A 12,881-nucleotide genomic window follows, 5' to 3' on the forward strand; every position below is an offset into this window, starting at 1 on the left:
TTAAATAGGAAGTAGAGCAATGTTTATTCTTGACAAAAGATGTCAGGGAACGGTTGTTGGCTAAAGGCAGGATTTGCTCCTTTCCAAGATGGATGATTTTCCTGCAGGTACACAAAGCTTGAAATGATGATGATGATAGGCGCCTCCTTTTTGTGTGAAGGTTGAAGAAGTAGAAGCACCTTGTGCTTGCTATGAATATGGGTCTGCTTAGAGAAAGGGGCTGGTTCTGTGCCTGCGTTTTGTACTCGTTGTCTTGCTCTTATGCTGGAAGTGGGATTTCTCACACCACTTGAGGTTGTCTCGAGATAGCCTGTCCTGTCCAAGAACCCAAACTCTGGTGAGATTTCACCGTATTCTGGCTTTCAGGCTACCCCATGGTTTGCCACCAATGCCAGTTGATCTTTCTAAGCATGGGGGAAAGGCAGTAGTGACACAGGCGAGTCAAAATTCGAGACGCGCTGCTTTGCTATAAACAGAATGGTCTGAGCTAAAGACATTCAGAGAAGGAACGGAGAGACCCGGTGTTTATGGGCTCTGAGAGCAGGCTGTGAGTGTTTGGTCTCCATAAATAAAGCAAAGAGAGAGGAACAACCCAAATAGTGCAAAATGACAATGGCTGCTACTCTCTCTCTCTTTCTCTCTGTGTGTCTTTTTTCAGTCAACCCGCTAGTTGTTCTGTGGCTTGCTATTTGTGTCTGAGCTTCCCTTTTCAAAGGGAACAGGCAGTCGTTTTGCACAGAGAAAGGTTATGCAAATTACAGAGGAGGAGGAGAAAGAAGAGAAGAAGAATTATATTGATCGTTGTAAGTTTTTCGGGCTGTCTGGCCGTGTTCTTGAGTTTTTTCTTCCTAACGTTTCAGCAGTCTCTGTGGCCGGCATCTTCAGAGGACATGAGTCAGAACTCTGTCTGTGCTCTGGTGCAGTTGGTGGGATAGTTGAGTATTTATAGCTATGGGATCAGCTTTTTCTCCTTTTCAGGAGAGTGGGTGATTAGGGTGATCAGTGTGTTTTTATTGTGGTGTGTACTGTTGTGATAAGGGGGAGAGATTATCTGTCACTGTGATTGATGGGTGTCATTAGCTGGTCTTTTGTGTGATCACCGGTCCTTGTGGCTGGGTAGAGTTTGTTGACCTTTTTGCAGGCTGTGTTTTTCAGTGCTGGGAGCCAGGCTTTGTTGAATTTTAAACTTTCTTCTTTTGTTGAAGCTCTGCTGGTGTTTGTGGATTTCAATGGCTTCCCAACATTGGAAGCTGGAAGGGACCGTATGGATCATCGAGTCCGGCCCCTCTTAAGGAGATACCATGGGGAATCAAACTCCAACAGATGCCTAAACCATGGAGCTATCTAGCAGTCCTTTGTCTTGGTCTGCACTAGAAGTGAGGAATATTGTGGGGCTGGAAATTTCCTCACTGAGGTATCCAGTCCAGTTGAGGTAGCCCAAATCAGCCAGAATAAAGATTTCAGCATTCTCCAGTACCCAAAAATGAGTCACTTTTCATTTTATGCCCCTACCCAGGCCCTCCCTGGCTGACGCAAATGGTGAAGATTTTATCAACTCCATTCGTTCTCTTCCTGCCTGTCTGACTTGGGGTTGAAGAGAAGGTGCCCAGCAATTTGCTCTCCTCTGCAGGTTTCATGACAGGGGACTTTTTTTTTTAATCTCAGGCTCCCTGGGGGGAAATCAATGTGATTCTTTGCAGAGAACATAGCGTAAAATCAAACAGATGCAGCAAAGTCAGTGCTTCACTGACAAGAAGAAAAGCCCCATTTAAACATCCTTCCATGGAGAGGAGGAGGAGCTGAATGTCGGTTTTGTCTTTCAGAAGACAGGAGGGCCTGGCGTGCTCTCTGGTCCATGGGGGTCACGAACAGTCGGTCACAACTTAACGAATAATCATCAACAACGACAACTTACCTCTTTCGGCAATTCTCTGGGGAAAAAGAAATAAGGTATTGAGGAGATGGCCACGATGCTGGCGGCGAAAATGAAACCGAGCCACCAGGCTCCCACCCATCGTGGATCTTTGTTGTTGATGTGAATTTCCGCTGAAACAGAACCAGATGGGACAGCTGTGAGCGACTCTCAGGGGACGTCCTGCTGGCCCAAGAACTCCCACCCCGAGGTTTCTATAGCTGCAGTGCAGATCATGGTCCAACATTTTGCAAAGAACATAACAAACTGTCTTGCACCTTGGCAGACCATCGATCTATCAAGCCTATCCTGACGGGCAGGGCCCCAGCGTGGTTTCCAACAGGCCTCCTCCTTCCCAGCCATCCCGGGAGAAGCAGTGGGTGGACTCGGGGGGCCCTCCTGGCAGAGGAGGCGCTGCACCATGGACCCACCACCAGCTCATCCACCTCAGGACTTTCCCACAGTGACTGGCAGCAGCTCTCCGCCCCTGTCATGGGGCAGAGTGGAGAGTCTGCCTCGGTTTTCAGACAGGAAGCCTTGCAAATCTATTTCAACACCAGCAAGAGCAATAACGTTATGCCATCTTTGCAACTTACAGATTTTTTTTTCACTGTGAGCTTTCATGGATTGGATTCGATGATCTTGAAAGCATTAAAAATATTAAAAGGAAAAGCATCCAGAAAAGGGGGAAAAACTATTTTCATATGTATTACCAGAACTGGCCACTTAGACCATGCTGTGAATATTTGTTAGTGAATAATGTATCGAATGCTCCTTGGTCTCCTCTAGTGGCCCGTTCTGGTAATACATGTGGGGTCCATCTGTATGTTAATACAGTACCCTGTTTTCCCGAAAATAAGACCTAGCCCAAAAATAAGCCCCAGTGAAGTGAAACCTCATCCTCCACTCCTGTGCAGCAACCAGAAGAAGATGACATGACTGTATTTGAATCAAGGTACACTGTTGTATGTGAAATAAAATAATAATATAAAAGTACATCCCCTGAAAATAAGTCCTAATGTGTTTTTGGAGCAAAAATTAATGTAAGACAGTAAGAACATAAGAACCTAAGAGGAGCCCTGTGCTGGATCAGGCCCAGGGCCCCTCTAGTCCAGCTCCCTGTCTCTCACCGTGGCCCCCACCAGATGCTTCTTGGGAACCCACGAGACCATGAGAGACCCTGTCTCTCGATAAATCTTCCCCTGCCTCTGGCCTTTGGAGGTCCCTTCCTTTTAAGCCTGGAGATTGTACCTCCCTGTCATGGCTTGTCACCTGCGATGGACCTGTTTATGGCCATTTTGGGAAAGGTGCCTTTCAAAATGGGGTGGGGGTGGGGGAATCCAGGCTTAAAGTGGTATATAGCCACCACGACATGATGCCCAAGGTCCCAAAGGGTCTATTTTAGGTGGCCTGCGCTCGTGAGCACCCTGTCTTATGGACAGTACCCTACTAGTGCTCTGAAATGGCACAGTGGAGGACCAGCCATTGACAACCTTGTTGCGGACATGGGGCTAACTTCCTATTCTGGCTCTATCCGGGACTTAATCAGGATGGGAGCCCTGCACAACGGCTGGCAGCACAGATTGTTTGGCACTGTTGTTGCCCAGCACTTTCGAGAGATATGGCCAGCTACATCTAGACTCTACTTAAAAAAAACAGGATGCAAATCTCGAAATGCACAGATGCGAGACCAAAGGTTTGCCACACCGTGAGAGGAGCCCAGCAGGGTCAGACTAAAATTCTTTCTTTTCCAGCTTTCCTTTTGCAGGCGAAGGTAGCTGCGTGTCTCTGGGAAGATCCAATGTGACCTCTTGTCCAGAACTTGGAAAACTTTCAGACTACAGCCCCACCAGTGCCAGTGGCCCTGCTGACTGGGGGATTCTGGGAGTTCTCCTTGGGGCAAAAGAAAAAGGAGTACTTTTCATGCTCCTTAGCAGAGAGAGTGAGTCATGGGGAGGAAGAGTAGGTGACCTCCCCATGGCTGATCTGCATCAAGAGCAAGAGGTTTCCTGCAGGCTGAAGGCATTGTAGAAGGATGGGCACAGGTGAGGGAATCCATCCCCTCTCAGTGGAAGGCTCCAGGGATCAGGGCCGGTGATGCCCTGGACTAGGGAGACAGGCCTGATCCAATTCCATTGCCTTCTTGCAGCTTATAAGTAGGATAGGAAGGTCACTCCTTTCCTCTCTTACTTGTCTTCTGCTACCAGAAACTCAGCTGCTCCCTGCCATTCCACCTAACCACGATCCTATGTTGACGTTGTATTTGCACCGATGATTATAAACTGCCTTGCGTCCAAGTTGTGGCAGAATGGCGATTTTTTTTTTTTAAATCCATGAATAATACACACGGACAGCAGATGCCACAAACTTTTTGGGTGAAAATGTACCTTATTTCACCTCCCCTGAAAGACTTTAATGAACGTGTGCTCCAGGGTTATAAGGACAGGGATCACTATCTATTTTACAAAACAAGGCTGTTTCAGATTTGCAGGTAGGAAGTCGGCAGGGAAAAGGTTCACAGGGTGGGGGTGGGTTAATGATGAGGAAATTTCTCACCCCCAAGTGTTCCCCACTTGTACTTGGAATGGCCTGGCACTGCCAGAATCACGTCCATGTGAGCATGTGCGTGCGATGGAGCAGATGGAGGAACAAACACAGCTTTTGGGGACAATAATGAGCCAAGAGCTGTTAAGCCACAAAACGTGGGAGCCGACTTATCATAAACATTCAAAAGTCCTTCCAAAGGCAGAAGGTGCATATTGTGGGCTAGCGGCTTCTCCCATCGGAGAACAGATGACATGACGTGAATGTCGGCTCTTATGGGACCCCCAAAGGAGTAAAGGAAGCACACAGCCCTCTAAAAGCCCCCCCCCAAGCTCAAGCCAGCAGGGAGGAAGGCTGAGAGCTGATGCCCAGCCACACGATGAAGGCAGACTATTCCTCAGAACCAAGGACCCTGTTTGCCGTCTTGGCCAAGAAGAACGATGCATCCTTGCCTTCGGAGGAGGATGGAAGGGGTCTGCACTTTCAGCATGGACACATCTCTTCTGGGACGGTGCTATGCTAAGGAGCCTAGTTCCTCTGTAAGGAAGAGCCCCCCAACCCCTGAGGCTGCCTCGAATTCTAACCACACCGCAGCCTTTCAGTCCAGATGTAAGGAGTGGAGCTGGGCTTTTTGAGCCCACAGTGAGGGAAGCGCTCCAATGGAACACCTCCTAGTGCAGCACCAAAGCAAAAGCCAGTCTCCACCTTCAGTGAGTGAGTGAGTGAGTGAGTGAGTGTATGTGTGTGTGTGTGTGTGTGTGTGTGTGTGTGTGTGTGAGAGAGAGAGAGAGAGAGAGAGAGAGAGAGAGAGAAGCTGTGTGTAGCTCTTTGGATGCTGGATTTCTTGAGAACAGCAGCCTCAAGTCTCGAACCAGTCAAGGGAACAGACCGGGTCTCCACCAGCTTCTTGTTGAGAGCTACAAAACGTGACAGGCAGGTGACCGGCTGCGTTTTGTCAGCCTTCAGCCCTAAACAGTTTCTCTAGCATGAGATAGTCGGTATCCATGGATTGCAAGAACTGGAGACCACGTGGGCAACAAGAGACGTCTCTCTTATTATGAAAAAGCTGGTCTCATCAGAAGAGAAAGTGCACCATATTCTTTGTAATGCGAACAGGTCTTCTAGCTACTGCAGGGGCTAAATTTGGGTTACGCACCTCCTGCCTCAAGGGTGAAAATTTCCAGACCCTTCCAAAGAGAGGCACAGACCTGGTTATCTCTGTTCCCATCGTGGAAACCGACAGTATTTCAACGGACGTAGCTCATAAATCCACAAGGTGGAATTCAGAGCAAGAGTTTGCATGCATAAAAATGAAGGGTTGGGTTTTCTTTTTGTTTTTTGAATGAAGGGTTGATGTCTTTTGAGAAAGATAAAATCTGCAGTGGTTTTTTTTTAAGCCAACATCAAGAAACAGAACCCCTTGAGGTGTAGGAGAGGGTAAACACAGATCTGTTTTTCTTCAGAATATGTTGTTTGATGCGATTCGGACTCAGAACTAGCTACCAACCTGATGACCTCCGGTGAATAAGAGAGTTTTCTTAAGGAGATCACAAGCTGAAGGTGAAGCCAGTTTCTGCTGCAGAAAAGCATCCTAACTAGAGTAGAATACATTCGAGTCTAGATGGGCGGGGTATAAATCTCATAAAATAAATAAAATAAATAAATTTGATAAAGGCTCAGCAGGTAGAAGGATCATCAGCTGGGAGTCCAAAGAGCATTTTCTGTATATAAACAGGCCTCTGGCTCTGAAGGTTTTTCGATTTAGAGAAAGAATGGAAGATGCAGGAATGATGGGGAAGGAGATTATCTTATAATAAGATAATATAACAGTGTAGAAAACTAACAAAGCCTGGTCCCCCCCCCCGCCCCAATAATGCAAGAGACGTGCCCTGAATACAAGGAGGGAAAGATACTCTTCAGTAATCCAAGGAGCCCTTACAGCCAGGATAATTAAGAAAATCAAAGCAGCCCAGTCCTTCACACACACACAAAATATTTTTTCCAACTGATGGAAATTGGGCCACCTCATATTGAGCAAAATGAGTGTTTTGTTCAAGGTCCACTTTTTCTGGAAAGGAGCTGGAAGGCTGCGGGGGCAAGAACTGGGGAGATTTCCTGCAGGTACAGGAAATATTATTACTAGTCCTGATATGTATAGTCATCATGTTGGAAGGGGCCTCTGAGGCCATCCAGTCTGACCCCCTGCTCAAAGGAGGGGTACAAATCAAAGCAGATCAGACAGAAGGTGGTCCATTTGAAGGCCTCCAGTGCTAAAGCACTCACTGCCTTTCAAGGGAATAGGTTACCTTGTGGCACTAGGAAATTCAACCGAAATCTGACTTAACAAGCTGTGAAGTGGAACAACCCACTCACTCTGTAGAGTAGGTTTCCTGTAGATGTTAAGTGGCTGCCCACCTTCAATTGTGGCACTGGAGGAGACTCTCGAGAGTCCCCTGGACTACAAGGAGAACAAACCTATCCATTTTTAAGGAAATCAACCCTGAGTGTTCACTGGAAGGACAGATCCTGAAGCTGAGGCTCCAATACTTTGGCCATCTCATGAGAAGAGAAGACTCCTTGGAAAAGACCCTGATGTTGGGAAAGTGTGAAGGCAAGAGGAGAAGGGGACGACAGAGGACGAGATGGCTGGACAGGGTCATCGAAGCGACCAACATGAATTTGGTACCAAACTCCGGGAGGCAGTAGAAGACAGGAGGGCCTGGTGTGCTCTGGTCCATGGGGTCACGAAGAGTCGGACACGACTTAACGACTAAGCAACAAAAACCTTCCATTACCGCACCTGTCCAGGATGCATGTTTTTAAATGTTTCTGGAGACTATTTGTCCATCGCAGGGGAGTAGCCATTCAGGGACATGAATGACTCAGGCGAGTGAGCTCAAACACTTCTCTTACAGGGAACAGATTCCCAACCCTGGTCTGGCTGTGTTCCAGCGAAAGGCTTTGCTGTCTGTCTGGCGGAGGGGAGAGCAGGTGTGAATCAGAGAGACTGGGCTGAGAAGCAAAGATGATCATGGAGCCAAGAGCTACCCCCTCATTTCACGGTTTCACATAAAAGAATGAGGGAATTGAAATAGACCCATGTAAAATTGAATCCAACAGCTTGAGAATTACGAGGGACATTTTGTCACAGCCACAAAACCTCTTTAACATCCTCTTGCCATTTTTATCTGCAGCAATAAAAACTCGCTCCCCTGAGGTGTCCATAGGCTGAAATGACTTGGCAAAACTCAACATTTCAGGAGGGAAAGAAGGGTTTGGGCGTACATCTAGGAAAAGAGAATTCTCTTTTAGGATGAACATCCCCAGTATTTAAGAACAGAGCTTTTTGAACTGGCCTCAGGGAGCCTAAGGTGAGGAGAGGTTTATCAAACAAGGGAGCTGTGGCGGGAGATGACGGTATCATATACTGTACCGGAGAACCGTGCGCTAGTAGAATTTTATCCAAGAAAAAGCCTGTGCTAAGCTATCGATATTTTCATGTTAAAACTATATTTAGCATCCCACGATGACTCTCTATCAAGCAGGCCATTCTCACGGTTAACCCGGGTTCCTTAGAAACCTATGCCTCTGCTGGGAGAATTCTTATTCCTTAGCTCCTTTGTCTGTCTGTCTCTATGTGTGTTGAAAATGCTTACTAGAAATAGTGGCAATCATGAGAGTCGAAGAAGAAATTCTAGCCGACACTTTCCTCTACGTCTCTGAACTTGATCTTCCAGAAATATACAGATTTTGTGAAGTTTTCTTAGATGTATAATGCATGCTCAGGGACCACCAAGACCACTAACACCATGGGAAGAAGTTTGCATTTCATCCACCGATACAACTACGGGGCAGAGATCAAAAATTTATAAATGGCTATTAGAAGACATATATGGAAAAGTCAAGGGATTAAGAAGGGTGTAGGAAAAAGAATTTTTAAGTCTTCAGTATTGGGAAAAGACTTGGTCAAGGGTTCCTTTTAAGGAACTTCCCAGTTCCAAGAAAATATGTTAAACTAGTACACGCTGGAGGGGAATCTTGAGAATCCCTGGACTGCAAAGAGAACAAACCTATCCATTTTGAAGGAAATCCACCCGGAGTGCTCACTGGAAGGACAGATCCTGAAGCTGAGGCTCCAATACTTTGGCCATCCCATGAGAAGAGAAGACTCCCTGGAAAACACCCTGATGTTGGGAAAGTGTGAAGGCAAGAGGAGAAGGGGACGACAGAGGATGAGATGGATGGACAGGGTCATCGAAGTGACCAACATGAATTTGACTCAACTCCGGGAGGCCATGGAAGACAGGAGGGCCTGGCGTGCTCTGGTCCATGGGGTCACAAAGAGTCGGACATGACTAAACGACAACAAGAAGTACACCCCATGGCATATTCGTTAAACTATAGCACTGCAATTAATAGAAGGTAGTTTTTATCATATGTGATGGACTTGCAGGGAAATTAAAAGCTTATGGAAACTAGTCCATGAGATTTTACAAAAAATGTTATCTTGTACAATTCCATAGGAACCTGAACTGTTTTTGTTGAATATAATACCATATTCGATAGAAAAAGAAAAAAAGATATTTGATCACGCATGTAATGACAGCAGCAAGAATTTTATATGCCAAATACTGGAAAAAAGAGGAGTCTCAAACAACCCAGGAGTTAATAGAAAAAAAATTTTTTTGAAGCAGCATTGATGGATATTTTAATTGAAGTATTAAAAGACCAAGAAAGGCTAGGAAAAAAATGGGAGCCTTTGTATAATTGGATGAGAGAGGAGAACATGAATGGGTTAAGATTATAAGAAGATGTAAGATATAATTGTAGATCTTAAAGGCTTAGAAAAAATGGGCAAGATTAGTGAGGAGTAAGCTTAGTGAGAAAAGCACATAGGCAAAAATAATAATGGTATATATTGTTCTCTACCACATTCTGTATTTTTTTTTAAATTTTATTATAGTGTTTTTATTTTATCTATTATTGCGAGCCGCCAGAGTAGGCTTCGGTCTAGATGGGCAGGGTATAAATTCAATTAATTAATTAATTAATTAATTAATTAATTGATTGATTGATTGATTAATTGATTAATTGATTAAATAAATAAATAAATAAATAAATAAGTAAGTAAGTAAGTAAGTAAGTAAGTAAATAAATAAATAAATAAATAAATAAATAAATAAATAAATAAATAAATAAATAAATAAATAATACACCCCAGTACCTTGTTCCAAATCCCCTTCCCTATGATCTTCCCTGACCCAATGGATAACAACAACAGCAGCAGCAACAACAGCAACAAGAGCAACAACTGCAGCACTGCAGCGAAAACTCTGCTCACACAACCCAGGTTCAATCCCAGCTATCTGGCTCAAGGCTTACTCAGCCTTCCATCCTTCTGAGGTCAGTAGACGGAGCACTCAGCTGGCGGGAGAGGGGAAATGTGTAGCCTGCGTCATTAAATTGTAATTCACACAGAGGGCAGAATAATAAGCAGCACACTTTGCTTTGCTTACACCATTGGTATTTGGCCCCTGATAAATTATGCACATTAGACAGCACACAGCTAGCCACATGCTGGAGGGGACGTGGTCAGGATGGCTCATCTCTTCCTCTGTGGCTGAAATGTGCTCCTGTCATACAAAATTGGGAGAGTGTTGTCTCGTTCCTAATTGAGAAAACTAGCCAAGACAATAGATTACTGTGGTTGGCTTTTAGTTTGATCAGTTTTTATCATATAAAGAACTGATGATACAGTAATGTTGTGAGCAGCTGCAGGGCTGGAAAGTTCTCAAAAGTGGAAAAATTTGGATGGTTTCTTGATAGATACCGGGATGGGTCTGGTATGGTCGGCTGAATTCAGTGAAAGATTGACATGTAAAAAGAGAGTAACAAATGGAATAGAAAAGAAAGAATGATTTCGGAAATCTGGTCACCTTTTCAAAACATTTATCAATAACAACTCTACCTTCCCTGGAGTACTACAAGATCGACTTAGACTTGGAAAGATGTTGTGTGAACTATAATGAAAATATCATGTTTTTCCCCATGGGACGATAATAATCTTCTACCCAGGAGTAGGATCTGGGTTGAAAATGTTTCATTTTCATTTTTTCCTTTTCTAATAATAGAGAATGTTACTAACAGCTGTTGGTTTTGTTACCCAAATTTCTTTATAGTTTGTTAAATATATTATTTTTCTTTTTTTTAAAAAAAGAGAGAGAGAAATAGGCTGATTTGAATGCTTTGTTCACTCACATGGAGAAAATTTGTCTATGTCGACATAAAAACGCAGCATGACCGACCCCACGATGAAAGCGATGGCAGGACCAATGCTAGTTGTAGCAAAGAGGATTCCTATAAAGAGAAAACAGAATTTCTGTTGTAAATGAGAAGCCTAATAAAGAAACCTCAAACGCTGCCTCCATTATTTGAAATCATGGGGGAAGATCTGAACATTTATACCTTTCCAGGGGGTTTCTAACCAATTTCCTGATTGATTTTTTTCAGGGAACCTGGTTTTTATCGGAATCCATCATCTCAAGACTCATGTAGACCTTTGGTATAGATGGGCGGGATAGAAATTCAATAAATAAATAAATAAATAAATAAATAAATAAATAAATAAATAAATAAATAAATAAATAAATAAATAAATAAATAAATAAATAAATAAATAAATAAATAAACAAATAAATAAATTTGTGGTATGATGCTCATACCACATTTCAAACTTCCCAAACAGAGACTTCATCGCCTCAATCCAACCAGCTATCTGCAAAACACTTTGCAAAGTATTTAAGATAGCAGTTCCCAACCTGGGACCCATAGATATTCTTAGACTGCAACCCCCCCCAGGAATCCTGGCCCAGGAGAGCTAGCGGTAAAGGCTTCTGGGAATTGCCGTCCAAGAAGATCTGGGGACCCAAGACTGAGAACCACTGATTAAGATAACACTACGAGTGACTTCTTGTTCAGGTTGGTCTGTAAAGCCCTGCGTTGACGGGAGATACAATTAGGGAGAGAAACAGCATGAAATTCATCTCCAGTAGTACCATGGAGAGAGCCATTTGCATTATTTACTGCTCTTCCTTAAATAAAGGCTTGTCAATGAGAACAAAACATGTCTAAGGCCCAATTAGAGGTGAAGTAATTATGTTTGAAGGACAGTGATTTCTTTTTATATGGTGGGTGATTTTGGCAGGACTGAGAGTGTGTGTGTTGGTGGTTCTTTCATCCTCGAGCGCACGCACGCACGCACGCACATGCACACACACACACACACACACACACACACACAGTGAAAAACTACATGGCTCCTGAGAGCATGGTTTATGGGGAGGGGAAAATGAAGGTGGAAAGGGTTAACCCCATTCCCTGAAGCACCTGCCCTGTGACAGCAGTTTTTGTAGGCCTCCTTCCATCTTGAGAGATGAGGGTCACGTGCGCTGAATGTGGTTGAGAAAGCCAATTCGAGAGTGACCATCCCTTCCACACTCAAGACACATACAATACTGTCCCCTGTCCAGCTCCCTGATTTTGCTGCTTTCGAGACTGCCCCTTTGCCTCAGCCTGCTGGATAAGGGCCTCTTCAAATTGGGAGAGGCCGTGATGCAACGCCTGCCTCCAGGCTGAACGCTCAGATGTCAAGGTTTCCCATCTGTTGAGGTCCATTCCTCTGAAGGCCTTCAGATCCCGCTGGCAGATCTCCTTGTATCGCAGCTGTGGTCTCCCTCTGGGGCGCTTTCCCTGCACTCATTCTCCATCCAGGAGATCTTTTGCAATCCAACCATCAGCTATTCTCACAACATGCCCAAGCCAACGTAGACGTCGCTGTTTCAGTAATGTATACATGCTAAAAATTCCAGCTCGTTCTAGGACTACTCTGTTTAGAACTTTGTCCTGCCAGGTGATACCGAAAATCCGTTGGAGGCAACGCATGTGGAAGGTGTTCAGCTTCCTCTCCTGCCGTGCACAAAGGGTCCAGGACTTACTGCAGTATAGGGGTGTGCTCAGGACACAGGCTCTATAGACCTGGATCTTGGTGTATGCCATCAGCTTCTTACTGAGCCATACTCTCTTTGTGAGTCTAGAGAACATGGTAGCTGCTTTGCCAATGCGTTTATCCAGCTTCAAACCACAACTCCCAGATTTCCACAGCCATTTTGGGCACATTTTTCTTTTTTTTTTTTTTTCTTTTTCTTTTTTCTTTTGGTTCCAAAGTGTAACTTTCCCCATCTCTGAGTAAGCACTTGGGCTTTTTAAAAAGACGGCCAGAACGGTCTTTTGCACCATTCATCAGTTGCCAAGATAACCTTCAAGACATGAGTCAACTCCGTCTTTTTGTGAATACTGCAAAATGCTACTAAACCAGGGATGGGGAAATCACGATTTGTGACTTGCAGTTGAGTCTGACTTAAGTTGG

At 44.6% G+C, this 12,881-nt stretch overlaps 1 protein-coding gene across 1 annotated transcript in view; it reads right to left on the reverse strand.

The window, feature by feature from the left end:
• Positions 1 to 12,881, reverse strand: part of SLCO2B1 (solute carrier organic anion transporter family member 2B1) — a 36,186-nt gene that overhangs the window by 11,917 nt on the left and 11,388 nt on the right. Inside the window, exons 5-6 of the mRNA XM_078390237.1 lie at positions 10,715 to 10,813; positions 1,916 to 2,046 (exon numbers count right to left, since the gene is read on the reverse strand). Of these exons, the coding sequence (XP_078246363.1) occupies positions 1,916 to 2,046; positions 10,715 to 10,813 (230 nt within the window). The remainder of the gene's footprint in view (positions 1 to 1,915; positions 2,047 to 10,714; positions 10,814 to 12,881) is intronic.

The sequence above is a fragment of the Pogona vitticeps genome, chromosome 3 (genome assembly GCF_051106095.1).
Source record: "Pogona vitticeps strain Pit_001003342236 chromosome 3, PviZW2.1, whole genome shotgun sequence".
Lineage (NCBI taxonomy): Eukaryota > Metazoa > Chordata > Lepidosauria > Squamata > Agamidae > Pogona > Pogona vitticeps.